The sequence below is a fragment of the Chlamydotis macqueenii genome, chromosome 12, assembly GCF_036417535.1.
Source record: "Chlamydotis macqueenii isolate bChlMac1 chromosome 12, bChlMac1.mat, whole genome shotgun sequence".
Taxonomy (NCBI): Eukaryota; Metazoa; Chordata; class Aves; order Otidiformes; family Otididae; genus Chlamydotis; species Chlamydotis macqueenii.
The window spans coordinates 4,527,742-4,547,606 of NC_141567.1; the positions used below are offsets into that span (position 1 = coordinate 4,527,742).

The following is a 19,865-nucleotide window of genomic DNA, read 5'->3' on the forward strand; positions in this document are numbered from 1 at the left end:
TTGTAAAGGGTGGACTAATGAACAAAGCCTGTGCAAGGAATAAAGCAAAATTTAAGGCTCTATAGCTATATATGAAGAGTATTCCTTGAATGCTGTAAAATACTAGGAATTTCATTAGATATTCTTGCATTGTGTGGATATAAGTCTATTAGATTAATGCACTCTGAAACAACTGGTATTATCTCTTTGGACTGTAGTACTAGTTTTCACAACTAGAAAAAAAATAGTAGAAAAAATATAGACCAAGGAAGATTATTTCATTAATTCTTTTTGAAAAAGCTGATAGAAATTTTCAGAAAAAAAAAACCAAAAACCCAAGACACTTTTAAATGACTCATCAGTTAATTAAGTATTGTCTTCAACAGTTGAGTTATTCCCTTTCTATAAGGTGAACTTTGATGATTTGGTAGCAAAGATTCAGAGACTTTTCTGGTGTTGTTACATGCTTGTGCAAATATGGGAGGAATGCTAGTGGATTGAATAAACCAGGAATCTGAAGTGCACTGAAATTCATTTTTGCATTGATTTGATTGATTGCCTCTGTTCCCAAGCTTTATGTGCATGGTAGTATACTTGGAGGAATAATGCGTGTGTTCCGGCTGCATCACATTTCTGTAACAAGCAGAAAATTAAGGATATGCTAGTTCAAAAAAGAATATGAAAATTTTCTAGTTAGGTCTAAATTCTACTGAGAACTTTATTCAGAAATGAAACCTTTGCTTACCCCTGACATTTCTTTAGCTGAAGTTGAAGGTAATCTTGAAAAATTTGTGAAAGTATTAATTGTAGTTTTAATATTAGCACTCGCATGTGTATATGTGCCCATAACAATAGATACCCAGGTCACTGGGTATTTCAGGTCTGTGCAAATTAATCTCTCCATTCATAATTAAGAAACCAAGCCCTGGATATTTGAAGGCAAGTCACAGACACAGCTGACTCAGCTAAATGCTGGTTGTTTTCCTTCTTGCTATACACAAATGTGATTGGCATGGCACTTGTCTCCAGGTAAAGAAGAAATGGAAGCAACTCAACTATGAAAGCCCTGGTTATCACCTTGAATATTTTTCTGAACAGTTGTCTGGTACATTTAAAGAATATTTGAATTGCTGCGTAAGAGAAAAATATATTCTGCAAATGCATTCTGACCACATTGCAGAACTGCCAGAACACTGCTCAAATAGTTTTTTAGTACTGATGGTAACAAGAACTGAATATGGCCCTTCATTTAGAAACAGCTCTTTAATTTTTATCTCTTTTATTATTACTTACATATAGATTTTTTATTTCTTGTTATTGGCAGGCGCACTGACCGATGTTTTAAACACTTCCACTTAATAGTTTAATACATTCCAATTTTTATCTCAGCTGTTCAACATTTAATGAGAGGAAGAAGAAATCAAGCTGTTATGCTATTTAACATTAAACTATAATAAGACTTTAAATAGAGATTTCAGGATCTAACACTGTATTTTTTTTTCAATTCTAATAAAAATAAATGATCCTCGGAAAAGACTGAAGCTGGGCTTTAGGCAGATGGAATGCGATGTCACAAAAAGAGAGGAGACAAACATTTCAGTGTAAAGCTCACTGTTCTCCGTGGACTAATGCTTCTTCTATAACAAACTCCATAGAAATGGTAAATGGAAAAATGTAATGGCAATTTCACTTACCTTTTTTTTGGATAGAAAGTGTTATATATTTTATGTTGTTGTCTTGTTAGTTCTTCTGCAACTGATACCATCAGTGCATACAGTGCTTAGCGATTATGGAAAGAATTGAAACTGCATATAAGTTAAGTCTAGCCAACCTGTTGGTTGGCTGCTGTCATTTCAGCTCTGGTCGTCTTGCAGTATTAGCAAAAACTAACTGCTGTGTATGGACAGATTATTTATTTTATTTTGAATTGTTTATAATAGTTTAATGCAGGGAGAAAGTATGTTAGCAGGAGAGCATGCAACTCATGATCAATGGGTTGCTGTTGTTCAGGTGTCATTTCCCATGCACAAAGAGACTCTCCAAGCAGGATACTCACAACTTAAGTACTTATTTTTCACCTAAGATGCAAAATAGATATCTAGGACTAACAGATTACTATGCTAAACAGTAATATGCTTACCACTCCTGCTAAGAAAACTGATGAGTCAGCTGGCCAGGAAGTTTCCAGTACGCTGGGGAAAGTTGATCTCTCACCATTTGTTGGTGACTGAGTTATCTTTGCATTTTCTGCTTTTCTTTCCTTCTGTATCTTTTCTCTTTAATCTTTCACCGGATAACTACTGTCATCCCACAACAGTACCTCTGTGATTTTAGCTTCTTGTCTTTCATAGCTATAGCTCAACAATTTTCTAAGTAAAACTCAGGCAAGGTCACATGGCAGTGCTGCATCAAACTAGGCCTTGGACTGTGGCACAGCCAAACCTCTGGGCAGTGTGACATGGGGAGTGGTGGATGTACAAAGCCTCAAGTGATCGGGAGAATGTGCTGAAATCCACTGGTGTGCTGCAAAGTGTGGTTGTGCGACAGCTGCTTTTTTGAGAGCATCACTGCATGGGCTGAGATCTTTTTGTCCTGTTGAGAAAAGAAAATACAAATCTACTTTAGTCTGTGTTTTAAACCATTTGAAAGGAGGAGCAACCTTGTGGAGTTTTTGGCCACGGTCCTGCCAAGCAGTAGAGTAGGCACCAATCATGTGAAGCACTCAAGACACTGTCTTGAAACCTTGCATCCAGGTCACAGCTGTGTTCCCAGATGGTGTAAGTGCAAAGGTAAGCTTGTTTCCTGGCAAACGTAATGTTATTTCCATGTACTTTTCTGTTCACGTCTTTTACTTTGACATTTGTGTCAGCTATTTAAGAAATAATTAAGCAATTGTACACCCGCAGTAGGAAGGCTCCCAGGAGTCAACACCTGGATTCTACTTTCTAATTTTGACAACTGTGTGTTCGTTTTAATCTCTGTACCTCAATTTTATGGTTTGTAATAATGAACAGCAGGCTCCTTGCCTAGCTTTTCCAAAAGCCTCTCTCACATTGACACTGATCACTGCAGTACGTGGCTGAAGAACGCTCTAAAAATGTCATTTTCGTACTATTTTCCCTCATAAACCTTCTGTCTCTGCCACCGGAGTTTCAAGAAACTGGCGTTACCTCTGTGGTTTGTCCTTCTGGGCCTTTACGTGAAGAATCCGGAACTTGAGTTTGGCGCAGCTCTGGGCTGGCACTTGGCTGAAGGCCGGGCCTTGATGGCGCAGGACGAGAGCTGCCACCCTGCCAGCCTCCCCTCGGCCTCCGCTCCTAAACAAACTTCCCCGGGCTGTTTACCGCCAACTCCCCCGTCCTTTTGTCTCCCCAGCCACCCCACGACCGCCACCACCACTTTTCCCGTTAGCCGAGCCCCGGCCCGCCCCTCCGGGCCCGCCCTCAGCCGCTCCCGCCGCGGGACGGGGCCCCACCGCTGCCCTGTCCGAGGCGGGGGCGGGCCGTGGCGGTGGCCGCCCGCCTGGGAGGAAGTGATGGAGGCCGAGGGAGGAGGTAAGAGGGGAGCGAGAGCGCTCGGGAGCTCCCCCGCAGCCGGGCCTCCGGGCCCGTCTCTCCCTTCACGGCGGCCGCTCCGCTTCCCTCCCGCTCTTGCCCTCATGCGGGGCCGCCGCCCGCCCGGCCTCTTCGGGCTCCTGCGAGGAGCCAGCCCCGCCGCTCCCAAATGGCGGGCTCCCCGCAGCACCGCGGCCAGGCTTTGCCCAGAAGCGGCCAAAACGCCGCAAAACAATCGGGCTTTTTCCAGGAAAACTTTCCTCAGTCGCCTTCGGTCATGAGCGGGCGAGACTCACCCCTTTATTGCCGTGCTCCCAGCGCCCTGCTTTCACAGGGAGGGAGATGGTCCGGCCGGACCCCCCCCGCACAACGCGGGCTCAGCCTGAGCGGGCTCTTCAGGGTGCTTCCCCAGCCTACAGGTAACTTTTGCAGGTTTTAGGGTAATCCAAACCCGTCCTGAAGCAGGGAGGAACTGGCCTGGTGGTTTCTGTCGGTTTTGGTTCGGCAGGTGGTGCTGGTAAAAGGCTCCCCTCCAAACGCCTGTTTCCAGTGGGTGCGCAGAGGTCTCACAGCACAGGTGCAGGAGTTTGGGACTTTCACTAAGTACTGGAACTGCTAAAGGGCAGAGGGAATACTGTGTAAAAATACTTCAGGGTTTTTAAGGCCAAATCTCAGGCAGCATCAGCAAGTGCTTACCCAAACTGAACGAAAACATGGTTTAACAAAAGGAGCATGGTTTAACAGCGACAAAAGGGGCAGTAAACGCGTTGCTGCTTGTCCACAGAAGAATAGTTAGTTGGATTATTTTGGTGTGGAGAAGAGATGTAAAAGGCTTTCTATACTGCAGAGTTCTTAGCCTTCCTTTAAAAACTGTTCAGTAAAAACTTTCTTTGCTGATCGCAAGCTGACTGTAGAACAAGAAATACGTGGTCTCAAATGATTAATTTTTGGGGAAAAAGGCCTCTCACCCCTCATCTCAATTTCCTAGTGTTTCTGACAGTAGGCAAAGAGCTGTTCTGCCCAGCAGAGGCCAACGGAAATTCGGTAATGGTGGACTTAAACGGCTTTGAAACGAACAGACATCATGTTAGTTCCCAAACGGCCTTGCTGCTAGTGCTTGCTAAGGGAGCTGATTTTTAGGACAGTGGATCTTCTGCACATGCTCCACCGAGGATGTCCAGGGGAGTCTGGCGTGTGTAGTGTTCCTGGTTTATATTTGACTAGGAGCACTTCCAAGAATCTCTGTTCACGCACTTGTTTGAATAAGGGCCCATTGCATCACCTCAGTTAGCTTTTGTGCTGCTTTCCCTACTGTTTTGTTTTTATACTTTTCTTAATCTGTCATGCTAGTAGGTAAATGAGGAGAAAGTTAATTTATCTTCTGAGACACGTTTTAAGTTGCTGCCATTTATTGAAAGCACCTACTTCATCCCCTTCAGTAAAATAATGACGTTCATTAGTTCCTCTAGCTGCTCGTGGCTAAATGCACTGTAGTCAGATTGCTCTATTTTTTTCCTCCTATCAGCCACTTACAAAAGTCAAACATCTGTAGTAATGCTATTGATTTTTTTTTTTTTTGGAAGACTCAATTCTACCGATGTTTTTAAATAAAAGATCTCTAGATGAACAGGTCTTGGTTTTTCCTGTCCAAGCAAACACTGTGCTGTTGGGCACTTCAGTTAATGTGTACATTTTTACCCTGACTTTTTCATTACTCTCAAGTTGAATGTTTAAAATAGTTCTTCCATCCCCTTCCTCTTTTGGGACAGATGCTATTGTTTTTAGGTATTATCGAAGTTTTGGCTTAGTTATTTAACTGGATATTCCTGTGTTTAAAATAATTGCGGAACAATTGGCGATAGATTGAGTATACAGCACACTTTAAGAGCATATTGCAGTTGGCCATTAGCTCTTCTTGTGCAAATGATGCTTTTCAGTTTATGTTATGCTGTAATTGAGATGTTACAACTAGGTCCTGAGGTCCCTTCCTGTAACTGCTCTTCATGGAGCAAGATTGCTTACACTTCCAGGTTTTTAACGGCCTTTATAGGTCCTAGGCAAACCTTACTGTTAAGAAGCAGGCCAGTTGTTGACCTAGAACTTGAGATTCTTGTTTTAAATTCAGCCTTGTCACCAGTTCTTTTTGGTGCTGGAACACTTTGAAAGTCAGATCTGTAGGTGTTAACCATCTAACAGCAAGACATTCAGTGAGTAACAACATACATATGATTCTGGAGCCTGAGAAATAGTTAGTTACCAGGTGAGAAACCTGTATGTCTGGTTTAACAGTTGCACTAATGAAGCCTTAAGGTTCCATCTGTCTCTCTAGGAGCATGGAAATCTCCCTGCCCTCCATGAAATCCATGTTAATCACTTTACAGACAGGAGGTTAGCAGCCTGGAAGGTGGAACCACAAAATTGTTAGCATAGGTACTGTATATTAATGAATGTGGTCCCCACATCTAGACAAGCTTCTCAGAGCTCTAAGATGAAACAGATCCACAACCATACTCTTTCAGTATAACTGAAATCTCACATGGAACAGGTAGAATTTTACTCAGGCTGAGGAGTGTGTGTATCTAAGAGGTGTGGGCTGTCATAACCTCCTTGCTTTCCATGCCACAGGTAAGGCAAGTTACTGAAACCTTGTTTTCTTTAACATAAATATGTAGTCATGGTCTGGAGGGAGAGAAAACAGGAAACAAAATCCTAACTACTTCCCTCAAAGAAAAAATAGGGTCCAAAACCCAGCAAACAAACCCGAGTGCCTTTCCATAATAGCATTACAGTGAACACACTCCTTCCCTTGGGGGAAAGTATGAGAAAACAAACAACGCCAGAGAATGTCTAGCCAGTTTGAATTTGCAAGTGGGAGGTGTGCAGTCATTATGGTTGTGAGTATGTTTTAAGAACCTATGTAGAACAGGCTGGTATGTATTTTCTGCAGTGTTTAATGGTTTTGTGCTGAGAGACTCCCAAACACTCTGTGAGGCAATTCACAGTTCTGGTCTGTTGTCTTTGCAAAATGATTGGCAGACCCTCAGGTCACACATATCTGAAGTAAACTGTGTCCTGCTCGGTTACTGAGAGGTCTGTGGATGCTTAAAAATGTTGTGTTTGTAACCTTTGAAACTGCTATCTGGTGGCTGGTCTTTACAGTATTACTGACAACAGATGGCAAATGGCTCTGCTGATGTAATTCTTGCTGGTGTTTCATTCCTGCAAAGTTGCCCAGTTTCAGAATCTCAGAAAGTGCCTCCATAGTTTTTCTGCATAATGATTTCAAGCCAAACTAAATAAAAACGTTTTTTTTTATTCTTCAAATTCCCATGGTGTCATGTGACATTTTTGTAATGATTGCCTCGCAGCAGTTTCAGATAAGTGCATGTTTGGTAGCAATTTAAGGCCTGTGTCCTTTAAGTAATGCTTATTAGTACGTAACAGATGCCGTTTAGAAACATTATGCCTTTTAATAGGCTCTGCTTTTAGACTGCATGTTCTCATTCCAGGCAGACTGTGGATCAGGCAAGCTTGGAGGTATGCTGTCGTTTATGCAAAGCCTAAGTCAATTTTCTGCTCTGAAATCAAGCCATGTGTTTTTCCTTGTTTCTTCCATTCTGGTCATAGCTGCCTTGCTGTGTTTTTCCCCCTAGTCATATCTTTGGCTGATTGTCAGGCCATTACAATCAAAACCTTTTGCATTTTTAACCACCAGCAGTGGTTTCTTTTGTCCTTACAGAAGAGCCTGTGTAAACTGAATTTAAACAATCTCAGCCTTACTGTCAAGAGCACAGCAAGCACAGTTAGCCCTCTGTTGCCAGCCTGTCCTTCCTTCTCTGCTTCTTCCTCCTCCCAAAAGGAGAAAAAGGGAAAAGCAGAGCCATGCTGATTTTGGAGCACCTTCAAAGACATGTAGAATAGCTGACACAATGGCACAGAGAAATGAGAGATGTTTACATATTTCCTCCACTACTTGCAGCTGTTTATTAAAGCGAGTTCTGAGACAGGCTGAGAGCCTTGTGATTGCTAGTGCAAGTGACGTATTAATTTGCAGCCATGTAATAAATTTAGCGAAGTGGAAACTACTGGGGCAATGGATTTTTTTTTTCTTTCTTTCCTTTTTTTTTCCTCGAATTAATTGCTTTATTTTGAGATGAGTCTGGCTGTACAAACTGCTCCTTGCAAGTAATTTGGAGAAAGGCTGCTGGGCTTTCTTAGGCAGAGTTATGCACTCTACTGGTGGGAGCAGTAGATTTGTCAGATGTGTAAAGCATTTGCAACTCAAATTTTGCAGTATCCGAAACCAGTTTCGCTGAAAATCTAGGTAGTTGTCTCATATTTTCATTGCTACATCGTTTGTTTGGGGGACGTTGTCCTTTGTGATAGCAAACCAGAGCTTTCGGGTACTTTTGGTACGTACGCCACACATACTGCTGTAGTTTGTGTGAAATGAAGATACGGGCCGTGTGTAGTGCGGCCTTAGATGTCCCACACCTGCTTTGGAATGATGGTGGTAACAGGGAAATGTCTTTAATGCGGTACTTAAATACTAGCCCCCGTGCCGGGTTGTGACAGCGGATGTTTCAGTAATAGTTTGAAATGCTCCTTGCTCTTAAAATACAGCTATTTTCCGAAGCTGTCCTAACTGACAGTCTGTTCGGCTTCTCCCCATGGAATGAAATCATGTTCATGCTAGACTGTTTGCCAGACTCCGTTGTCATTTCCTGCCATTTCACTGTTCCTTGTTTATCAGTAAGGGAGACATTGTCGTCCTCTTTTCCCCCAAGTTGTAGGATGACTTTTGACCAATGCATCCTCCTTTCTATCTTCCGTCTTTGTGAAGGATTGAATTACCACTCTCTGCATTTTAACTTGTGATTCATAAAAGCTCTACTACTGTTCACAGAGGCTTTTCTATCATTTTCCTTTCAAATCAGCCTCTTTGAATAATGAAAATACTTCAGTGGTATATTTCAGTGTCATTCAGGACCTCCCGTTTCTTCTTTGCCGAGATTTTAAGAGTCAGATTGTAATTTGAGGTCAGGCCTGGGCTGTGCACTTCTGCTGGCATAGCTGTTTTGGCTCTGGGTGTGATGCAGTGAGGTGTAGCACTGACATAGCTGTGCTGGAAAAAGCCCCTAATATGGACACAGTCATTCTAGAAAACATGTATATCTTTCTTGTATATTTTATTTTGTTTAGAGGCTAGATGAATAATGAAGTTGACAAATTTTGGTGGTTTTTTTTCTTACATATGCAAGAAAATCCATCCACTGCCTTCAGTAGTTGGAGTTAGACTTTTCTAGGAGCATTTTTGCCCATCTCTCTGTTGTAGGAAAAACATATTAAGAACTCAATTCTGATGTTCACAGGCTCAGAGAGAAGTATTAGCAGCAATCCCAGTGAATCAATTGAATTTCCTTTAGGAAAACCTGATATGAACATGAACCTTGAAGCCTTAATTATGATTCTGAATGCCCCTTTTCTTCAGGACTACATCTTCTCTGAGTTATTCTGTAAGCTCCCTCCTTCTTTTTTACATTTAAGCTCTGTGAAAAAGAGAGTTAAATGTGCAGAAGTACGAATTCCTGATATGTCATAGTTACAGCTGGTAGGACTTCCATGGTTTAACGGTATGCTACAGTTTTTATTTATAAAGTCTGTTTCTGGGCCATAATAACCTCAGCTTTTTTTCAATTACCTTAGGTTAGAGCTTTGTGCAAACCATGCCAGTCCAGATGTGCATTCTGTGTATAATAGGATAGAGGGTAGTCAGTTTACACAGATGTGTTTTAATTTATCTGTACTGTGAGTTGGGTGTGGCTTTGTTTTTGTAAGGCAACGCTGTTTAGGATCCATCCGAGGGAAAATATAGTTGGAACATTTTGCTGGAATTTTCAGTGCAGGAGTACCACAGGTTAGAGGCGATTCCCTTCAATATGCAACTTGCTTTTCTAGATTTGAAAACATTTTAAATAATGTGGTTTCATCTAGGTATTTTTCCAAAAAGGGCTAAATAATTAAATCAATTATTTAATTCCTTTGTCTATTTTTTTTTCTATTCCAAGTTTTGGAAAATAAATAACACATGTGGTGTATAGACCCCAGTCATACAAGGTTCTGAGGGCCTTCAGAGCTCATCAAAGTGAGAGTAGAAATTGAAGGTGTTTGACATTTTTCAGAGTTAGGCTTGTTTAGTCTCTGCCTTTGCTCATCTACCTTCTGCTAAATAGGCACATATACCTAAAGCTTTTTTTTTTGTCACTTTTCTGAACTCAGTAGTAACAATGTGTTAGCGGGAATGGGATGGCTAATCTGATAGCATCCTGGATTTGGGATGCCTAACGTTTGATCTGCTCTCCGTTAGAGTGGCAGAATTTACATGTATATCTACAGCTGAACTAATCTATTTAATCTGTTTGGTTTCTTAATTAGCAATGGGATTACGATTATTTATTTCCCCTTGGCCTTCGTTTATTGATTCCACAGCAGAAAATGATTTACAGATGGAAACTTATATTTAGTTTGTCTTCTGAACCCCTTCTTACAATTTGAATTGTGATAGACTAGTAAGTAATATATAAATGGCATTTTTGGATTGTAACATAGAAACCTGTTAATGCCAATGATCTTTATTTTTCATCCTTTACGTTCCAAGAGTGATTGTTCTATTAGTAATGGTGAAAAGCAGTGCAGTGGGGAAGAACATTGTTTTCATTAATGGTGTACAGCATGTGGTTAAGAGCTGCCTTGCCACGTTGGACAGATATCACACCACAGCATTTGCCTGCTAGCTCTATTGCCACCACACTTGTTATGATACTGAAGTTTCACTTACACTAGAACGTGGGTTTCTGACATGTACTTGCTCAATTAAATTCAGGATGTGAGAGTCAGGTTCTGCATGTACTCCCGGGAACGTGCCAAAGACCTCTTCCTTCCTTTGAAAGGTTAAACAAATATGGTTGTCTAATGATAACCACATGCATAGAGCTGTTCAAGCTCGTTGGAAGGAACGGAGAAGAGCGGACGTTAAGCACTGCTGTTTAACAGAGAGCTCCCACTCCTGCGAGTGGGGAATTGAGAGCACTTTTGTTATATGTGCACAGTTTAGTAGAGCAAAAAAAAAAAATCATCTTTAAATCCTAGACACTGCCATGGCTGTGCTGCCATAGTGTGGCAGTGACAATCCACAGGAGAGCAGAGAACAGTTTATGTTTTATGACTTTGTCTTTTTATGTTGTGACTTCAGAGGCGCCGATAAGGAAAACATCACACCCTTTTGAAGTGGTAGATAAGACATACACTTAACTGATAAGAAACCGGGCTGGAGATGAAGAGATTTGTTGGGGGCCACAAAAACACACCTATGTTAAGAATAAATCTTAGGAGTTCTGGTCTCAGTTGCCTGGTTTAATTACAAGAACACTCCCTCATAAATACTGGCGTCATAGACAGTTTTTTTTTTTGTGTTGCTGCACCTAAGTTTGTCTCATATTGCAAAGTGTTTTCTGGTTTGAAAAAAAAAAAAAAGGAAAATACTTCTTGGACAAAAGAACTCACAGTACTGTCAGAAACACTTAGAATCTGCTGAAGTTTTCTTTTATTGTGAAATATATTGGCATGAAAACAAAGCCAATAGTAAAGCCAATAAATAAAACCAGTACTGCTATTGCAAGCGTTAGAAATGGCAAAACTGAATAAAAAATGATTACATGTGAAGTTTAGAAATATTAGGTTCTTTTTATCTATCTTGTTTCTGCAGCATTAGAAATCACACTTAAGTATTTTTCATACTTCTACATGTAGAAGTGTGCATAAATTTGCACAAATGTAAAAAGCTATGCAGTCCGGATACAAATCCCGCGGTGACTGATGGCTCTTCTGTAAACATACAGTTCCTAATGGATGCATGTAGTATCGTTCTCTGTGTTTGTAAAACATGAAAAAGTAGTTGTAGGATAAATGATTAATTCACTTCAGACATAACACTTTTCATGCTTCATCTACAGTGAGGTTGATGTATTTTGCTTTACAATCCGCCTGCATCCTAAATGCTCTTACAAGTTTCTGAGATGGGCTTTTCAACAACTAACTCTTTCCTGGGAGTACCAGCAATACCTTTATGCATCTTAATCAACTCAATGGTGCTTCTAGTCTGAAATAAAGGTATCACCAAGTTGTTGGCTTAAGGAAACTTAATAAGCTACAGATGAATGCAGGAGTAGAGAATTCTTGACAATGAAAGCAGATATCTCTTGTTTAATAAATTGAGTATTGGGTTAATGATCTAAAAGGACTTGGGTATATTGGCAATAGATACTAATTTGAAACTTAAATGAGTATTTAAGAGATCTTTACAGAGAGATAGAGTTGGTTGTGTCAAGTTGTAACGGATTTGTTAGATAATGGCAAAATAGTAAAACAAATACACAGGTACTGAAATGACTAGCGAAAGACAGCTTGAGGAATGCAATGGTCATTTGAATTGCTTAGCATGATGTTCATGGGATAAGTCTGTGGTTATCTATATTCTAGTTAAATTTTTTCTATTATGGCACAGTATTTAGTTGCAGAGGATGTAGAAGGATCATCAAAAAGAACCTTCCAAATATCTGAGTAGATTGAAGTATGTCATTTACCTTCAGGCATTACTGCAGTCTGTAGTTTCACTTCTGGAATTTCACATACAAATGTGTGCGCCATGTGTTTTCTGTTGTATTGAGAAGAAATTCTTTTGTCCATGGAGAAATTTTTCCTGCATAATTTAACTGATAGAATGAAATTCTAGCTGAATCTGTAATGAAGAGGATCTGTCTCTAATGTACAAAAATTATTTTCTAGTTTAAGGTAGAATATTGTCTTCTATTTTGTAATTGCGTTTGTTATTTATCTACCTGATGCAGAACATAAGGATGTTAATCAGATCTATCTGGATTCCCACATATTGATCTTTTTGGGTCATAAGTGAAGTGAAATTTGTCTGACTTTCACCTCTCAAGAAGGATATTTGTCCACTTCATGGAACCAGCATAAAATTCAGCTCTCTGTTCTGGAGAAAACCAGAGGTGGGTTTAGAATAGCAGTGGGTTTAGAAAAAGCTGAGTTTAGGGATCAAGACTGAAACAGGGGCCTTGGTTTAGGCCTTACTGGGAGAGCTGCGTGATGTTCTAGGCTGAGGTACCTGTTGGTGCTGGAGGGTCATGTCTGCTAGAGATGACTGAGTTGTGTGGGCAGTGCCTGCTTGTTTGTATAGCTGGTTTTAGCTGCAGCTTTTAACTTTAAAAATCAGATTCTTAGTGCAAATTGATGACAGATCAGTACAGTGAGAGGAGATGCACTTACACATCCTCGCTTGAGAATGTGGCCCAGACTGCTCCATGGAAACAAAAGAGAGGAGAAGCAGCAGCAGTGTTAGTTTTGGCTTTAAAATCTGTTCTATATGCTTGAAATGGAAACATGCCCATTCAGCTTTCTCATTTGTTTATCTGTAGAAAAGTTTTTTTTCAGTGGAATTGCATACACTTCCTCCTCCTTCCCCCTGGATGCCCGTGCCCTGTAAAAGACAAAGTCTGGTACCTGTCTGCACACCCTCCATTGTCACTGCTGTGCAGAATCCGCCCAGATGATGTCTTGACCTCCTTTACCAGCTTTGGCTGTTTAAGATGGCAGCCACTTCAGCGCGAATGTCAGGAATCCCTCTAATGCCGTAGGCCTCCCGTTCTAAATTTACTGTCCTTATGGTTTATGGTCCCTCCTCTGTGTCTGCAGCAAGAGGCCCCCTTTTTATGACTCACCCCTTCGCTCCCCCCTTCCTCGCTCCCTCCCTCCCGCAGATGGTAACCCTTTGTGCACATCGCCTGTTTCAAGGAAAGGCTCGCTGCCTGCCTAGCAGATTGGCTGCCACAATGTGCTCTTTTGTTGCCCCTAGGTAAGATCAAATTCAAATGAAATCCTGTCATTCACGTTAGGTTAAAAGGCTCTCCTTGGAATTTTGGTATCCCAAGATGCTGGCAGGGGCCTCAGACCGAAGCACTCAGAGGAGAATAGCGCTGCTTTCCTTTTAAAGTGAAGTTAACAAATTATTTTGCAATTGATTTTAGAACCTTTATGACATCTTTTTAGCTAGCAATAATTGTTGTAGTCAAACACTGTTTAGATGCTGAATTTTTTGTTGTTTCTGTATACAAAAAAACATAAAAGGGATGCATACAGGAGGGCAAATATGATTTCTTTGCTTTGTACTGGGGAAAACTGGGAAACACATTAGTTAATGTAAAAAAAATTTCAAACTAGTGATTTTTTCCTGGTGGTGGCAGCTGAACAGTATTAGTGGTATTGCATGTGGGTGCAAGTTTTGGAGGATGTTCACAAAAGCACAACTGTCTTCTTGAGGACACTCTGGGGTACCCTAAAGTTAGACTTCTGCTCCGTATTGTCACTCAGGGAACCTCACTCACACTCTCTCTCCCTCCTCTCCCTTATATACAGAAACCAAGATGGATTTGTTTCTTCATGAAAAGCTTTAGGATTTCCCCTTTATTGGAATGTGTGCTCCTAACTCACTTGGGCATTTTCAGAGTATTACACAGGAAAAACAAGTTACCTGGAAGTCTCAAAGTGTTTTTTAGAGAAAAAAAAAAAAGTCTGTGGAAAGCTGTATTAATGGAAAGTTAATCAGAAGTTTTCTCTAATGCCTCGTTATTTAATTTGTGACATTATTTCCTCCTTCAAATGGTCACTATTACCTTAGAATATAAGCATATTATGTACCAGAAAGTTAGCATAACTTTGAAAGTACTAGTTGTTGTTTTCAGTGAGGAGAAAACATTATTGTCTTTATTAAGTTGCTTTTGCTTAATAATGGCAGGATGTAGCCTTGTAAGCAGCATCTCATGAACAGTATTTATTAGCATGGCAAATATTTTTCTTCATGCTAAACTTAAGTCTTACATGCTGATCTTTTCCAAAGAGTTAATTTACTAGTAAATTTACTTCAGTACATTACTGAAGTTTTTAATAATAATCTTTAATTTCTTTCCCTTATATGGCCTCTTTGCCTGATGGTGTTACACAGCACACTGGGAAGAGAACTGCTGCTGCTCGGTGCTGGCTGGGGTTTTATGATGTGGCTCAGCTTGCCAGCATTTCAGTGCTGCTTCCTCTCTCATTTTGTCACAGACAAACGTACTGTGAAACCCATTTACAGAGTAGCTTCTGTTTAGCATTCTGACTACATAGCTTTGCTGTCAAGCCTCAAGATGTAAGCTGATTGCCTGCAAAGGGCAGGAAAATAGTGTTTAAAGCATTTTAAGCAGTGCTAGGTGCTGGAGAATTACCGGTTGTAGCTTCTTACCTTTTTGCTGAGGAATCGGATGCTGATCACTGCTGGAGGGAGCATGGCGGGACCATGGGTGAATAATCTGACCTGGTACTGCAAATCCCGTGCTCCTACTTTTACATGGAAAGATATCATTTTCAATATGGTTTTTATGATTCATAGTTTCTGAATCTTAATATTGACAGTTTTTGCAGTGGCCCTCATAAGACTGCTCATTGTCTCAGCCGTTTACTTTGCGCTTAATATCAGTGCAGTTATTTCACATTAAACTTGGGTCATGGGAGCTGCCATGTGAGAGCAAACCATTATTAAAAATGGAGGATCCAGAGCTACGATTCCAACTATGGCAGTGTGGTGGAAGATTTTGTTCTCAGTTTGAGGCTTACAAGAGTTGCAGGCGTAGCTTGTTGATTGAAAGACACTTAAATTGAAATTATTTCTTTCTAATGATAGAAGACTGGCAGAACGCTATTTGGACTGCTAACCCATTTCTTCTGATGTTCTTTATCCTGAGCTGGTGATCAGACACGAGTCAGTATGGTTTCTTATACTAGAAAGAGGTTGCTCGGTTCCTTACGAGCACAGTTGGACATTGCATTTAGGTAACAGACATCAGAGGTATGTAATTTTTGTTTGCATGCAATTAGCAAAAACCTTGTGTGAATGCCCTTCAGCATTGAGTCACATGGATTAAAAGTTATGTTGCATAAAAGATGGCGGTTACTATTTTGAGAACTCTTATGCAGGTAAATATTTTAATTTTTTTTTTTCTTTATTTTATTATTGTGAAAGTGCCTAATTGAAGTTACTCAAAAAAGAGAAAGAGAAAACTAATGACATACAACAGATCATGGACTGACCCATAAAGGGGCAGTCTTGCAAGAAAGAGTGGAAACATTGGAATTCTTTTGTTATATTTTTAGACAGTAGTAGATAGTAGTAAAACTCAGGCTGTGTTCTGAAGTTTTGGGTTTTTTTTGGTTTTTTTTTTTTCTCTTCCAGTTTTAAAGCCATTTACTTAAACCTAGAGAAATTTGTAACTGTGCTTGTTGAATTCAGAGGAAACAAATGTGATTTGATGCTGTCATGGTTCTGCTTTGTAAAATTGCATGTCAAGAGGTAAATAACATATAGATAGGTTTTTACCAACCCTGCTATTTTAGGCTAGGATTGTACAAAAGGCTCCAATGGGCTCAGCTACACCAAGCAGCTGCTGGGGAAACTGAGGTTTTAAAAGTCGTATTTCTTAATTAATTAATTTTAAAAGTAAAAGTATCTTGTGTTTTGTTTTAACTACAGATCACCTTTACTTGGTGGATACATTAGCAGGAGATCCAGAGGTTCTGCAAGTAGATGTTGAAACATACTATGAAAAACTCTTGAAGAAATCATCCTCCATTCCTGATGTGTTTTCAATCCCTGGAGGAGAAGAGGTAGTAGACTGGTGTTTTTCGCGCTGCAAGTTAGATACTTGCCAACTAGTTTGTTGGTTGTGTTCATAGGCTGTGTGTGAATAGGGGTGAACTGGTGTGGCCAGATTACAAATCTCTTAAAATCATCAAATTCTGCTTTATTTCAAATAGTTTGCATGCTGCAAATGAGAGAGAAGCTTAAACGACAAGTCTAAAACCCTCTGAGTGCAGATGGGAGTTTGAAGCTGGACTCTGCATCTTGACCTGCCTCCTTACAGAACTGAATCAAAAGTTAATTTAATAGATGTTTACACCGTGGCCCAGCTCTGTGTTCTGCTTCTACTGCGCAGTTTACACAGGTGGTGTGATACAGTCTATCTTATGTTTCCATTCTTTCCAATACTTACATTGGTAATTTTGAATATGCATTCTCCCCAAGCAATTCTGATCAGATGTGATTGATAGATGGTATAAATACTGTAGGTGCCGAAGCTTTAGGGTCCATTCCTGAGCTACCTGGGGAATGCATTGGAGGTGACTTAGCAGGCCTGTTAAAAATTCTGACTTCAGTCAACCTGTGAAACCTTTCGTTCTGGGCATTCTCTAGATCATAAAAGGTGTCCTGGGCTGACTGTTAGTGTACTGTCAAACCAGTAAGTGGATTAATTGAAATAAATATTTGCAATACGGTGGCTTTTCTACAATTTAGGAAAATAATATGCAGTAGTTTCCAGAAAAATTCTGCTTCAGATGGCCATCTTCATCTTCGAGCTGTGACTGTAACTAGCATTAAATACTCTTGTAATGCCCTCTAGTGGACCATGTCGGGTTAAATACAAACAAACCTGACCGTGCGAAGATCCTCCAGTTTAGGGCTTCTGTGTCCTTACCTCAGTCTTTCAGGCCTGGTTGTTCTTTTAGAGGCTCATTTGCTGTTCCATTAGAAGGGAGAGTAAGTTGAAATCCCAGGCAGTGCTGTGTGTATTCCTGCAATAGCTAGACACACTGAGATCAGTTAAGGCTGGACTTCTGACTTTTGATTCAGAGCTGTCTTGATTTTGTGGCTTGTCATCAGACCTTAAGTATATCACATGACTGATTTGAGTTTCATAGCAACACATTCCTCTTTGCATTCATTTAATTCAGCTCTAATCTAATCTGCAGTCAGACAAGGGCATAAGTAATAGTAATGTTCCTGCTATATTGTGTTTTTCTTTATACTCTACAGTGAATAGTTCAAAGACTGTTGATATTTTGTAAATAAAAATAAATTAAATGTAATAAGGTAAAGCTTCCATCCCCAGTAAACATCTGCGCTAACAATCTATTCTATATCTACAACCTGAAGGATGGGGGGGTTTGGTGTTTGAATAATAGCTGCAGTTATCAAGCTTTTTTTCTCCATACATCTCAATTAAAGCAGGTTTCAAGTGGCAGGATGGGCAGCCATGCCTAATGATTTAGCAAGTATTAAGTGGCTGTCAGCCCATTTGCCCGGGTCACAACTTCTTTTTGGTATGGCATGGTCTTTGGTGAAGCATTCAGTACACAAATAGCAAGGATTATTGCAAGTCAGGATGGAAGCGCGTTGGCAGCGTTCACACACCGGGAGCTACTCTTGGCTCATGCTGATGTTTCAGCACCTGTGAAAGTGCACGTTACCTTATAAAACAAAATAACAGTCATAGCGGTGTTGCAAATAGTACTGGCCTTTTCATTATAGTAATGCTCCCAGGTGCCATAATGGCATCGATGCTTTTATATTTGAAGCATGCAAAGAACAACTGAATCCCCAGAACATACGGAGATTTCGGGAAGCTCAGGAATACAGATCTCAGGCAGTTTTCAGATTCTTTTTTTCCTGGAGTCCAGTGTTTGTGTAGATGATCCCACGATTCTGGTACTCATAAACTAGTGAATGCTGGTTTAAACTTCAAGTTGTTATTTTGAATAATCCATATTCATACTACTCCTTCCATGCACCAAGAAATATTAAATGTGTCACATGACTGATTTGAGTTTCATAGCAAACTGACAAATGGGTGCAATTAGAGAGAGAGGCACACCCACACATACACAATGGACCAGATTTTTGAAAGTACAGTACATACTGTGCTAAATTATGCACGCTCTTTGCCTGTACCTCAGCTTACATGAGAGCATTTGCAATATTCATATGGAAATCGTCATCTCTATGCATGTAGAGCTGTTTGAGCACAGTAGTTTTGTGTTTATGTGTCACATAATTTGGAAGTTTAGTCTAAGACTGAGAGCTTGAGAGCTGCGTTTTGATTTTAGCTTTGCCTGCAACTTAACCACCTTGTGCCAATTATCCACCCTCCCTGTGCCTCAGAGATAAACTGCCCAGGCGCTGCCCTAGTGCTTTGATACTCCCTGTACCCCGAGGCTTAATTCATTGTTTGCAAAACACCACAAGTACTCAGCTGGACGATGCTGTAAGAAGTGCAAGTTATATTTGTTTTTATTTGGTGTGTCTGGTCTTTCATAACACCATTTGTTTGCATGCAGCAGTGTTCAGAGCCAGGTTATGTACTAATGGTAGTAAGTCAGCATTGAGGTCTTCACTAACTTCAGTAGCTTGTTTTCTTTTAAATTAACATTACTTAGTGATAATATTACAATATTATGTATGTTTCAGTGCCTTGGAGTTCAGGATTGAGAGGGTGTTGTGTTAAGCTTATACCATGCATGTTAGTAAAACATACTACAAGTGCATCTAATACATTAAATATTTTTCTGGAGCTTTGCAGTATGAACAGCTACAGGGCTTGTTTGTTTTTTAGGTTAAAATTGAAGATTCCTGTGTGTGTTTTGTCCCTCTCTACCGAAATAATCCTACTTGCAAAATCTTGCTGTTAACTGATCCAAAGGATAAAGAGACAGGTTAGAATTGGTCAAAATATTTTGAAATTTGAGTACTTTCTTTACTTTTAAGATTGTCTCCTTGTTTATATATTTAAATATTTTGGGGTTTGTTTTGAATGTGAAATGGATACAGTTTACCTGTCAGGAATTTGTGTTGGTAGGCTACTGATTAGAAGGGGCGATTGACAATCGGGGCTTTTAAATTCTGTGTGTACCTCTGCTGGTAGATGAAAAATCACCTTGGGTAAATCTGTTATTCTTTCTGAGTTTGTTCAGTGGGGTAATATTTTTCTAATTCAGAATGATGTGAAATTTAACACATTATAGTTTGGTTAGAATTCTGAAATCCTTAAACAAGAGCAAATATATGTGTGAAATTGTATTAGGTCTTACTGATTCTTATTTATATTATTTGTACTTTATGGCATCTTCTTCAATCCTAGGTTTAATTGCCTCCTATTTCCAGTGTTGGTGTGTGAGGGGTAAATTTGGAGTGACACCATGCTCAGGAACTGAGTTAAATCCATTTAATTTGGTAGATGTCCCAAGATATTCTTTAAACTCTACCAGCTTTGCCTTGCTTCCTGCTAGTAGTGCTGGTGTTTTCCTACTACAGCCACGTGTCAGCCAGACAGGGATACGCTACGTTTGTGTCGCAGGCAGTAGAAGTCAGCATGTGCTTACTGGTGGTTC

At 40.2% G+C, this 19,865-nt stretch overlaps 1 protein-coding gene across 1 annotated transcript in view; it reads left to right on the forward strand.

Annotated features, from left to right (window-relative positions):
• The first annotated feature begins 3,425 nt into the window (after positions 1–3,425).
• The window catches only part of FAM169B (Protein), a 38,642-nt gene continuing 22,202 nt past the window's right edge, over positions 3,426–19,865 (forward strand). Inside the window, exons 1-3 of the mRNA XM_086757424.1 lie at positions 3,426–3,533; positions 16,174–16,307; positions 19,091–19,190. Coding sequence (XP_086613550.1) covers positions 3,515–3,533; positions 16,174–16,307; positions 19,091–19,190 — 253 coding nt within the window. The 5' untranslated portion in view covers positions 3,426–3,514. The remainder of the gene's footprint in view (positions 3,534–16,173; positions 16,308–19,090; positions 19,191–19,865) is intronic.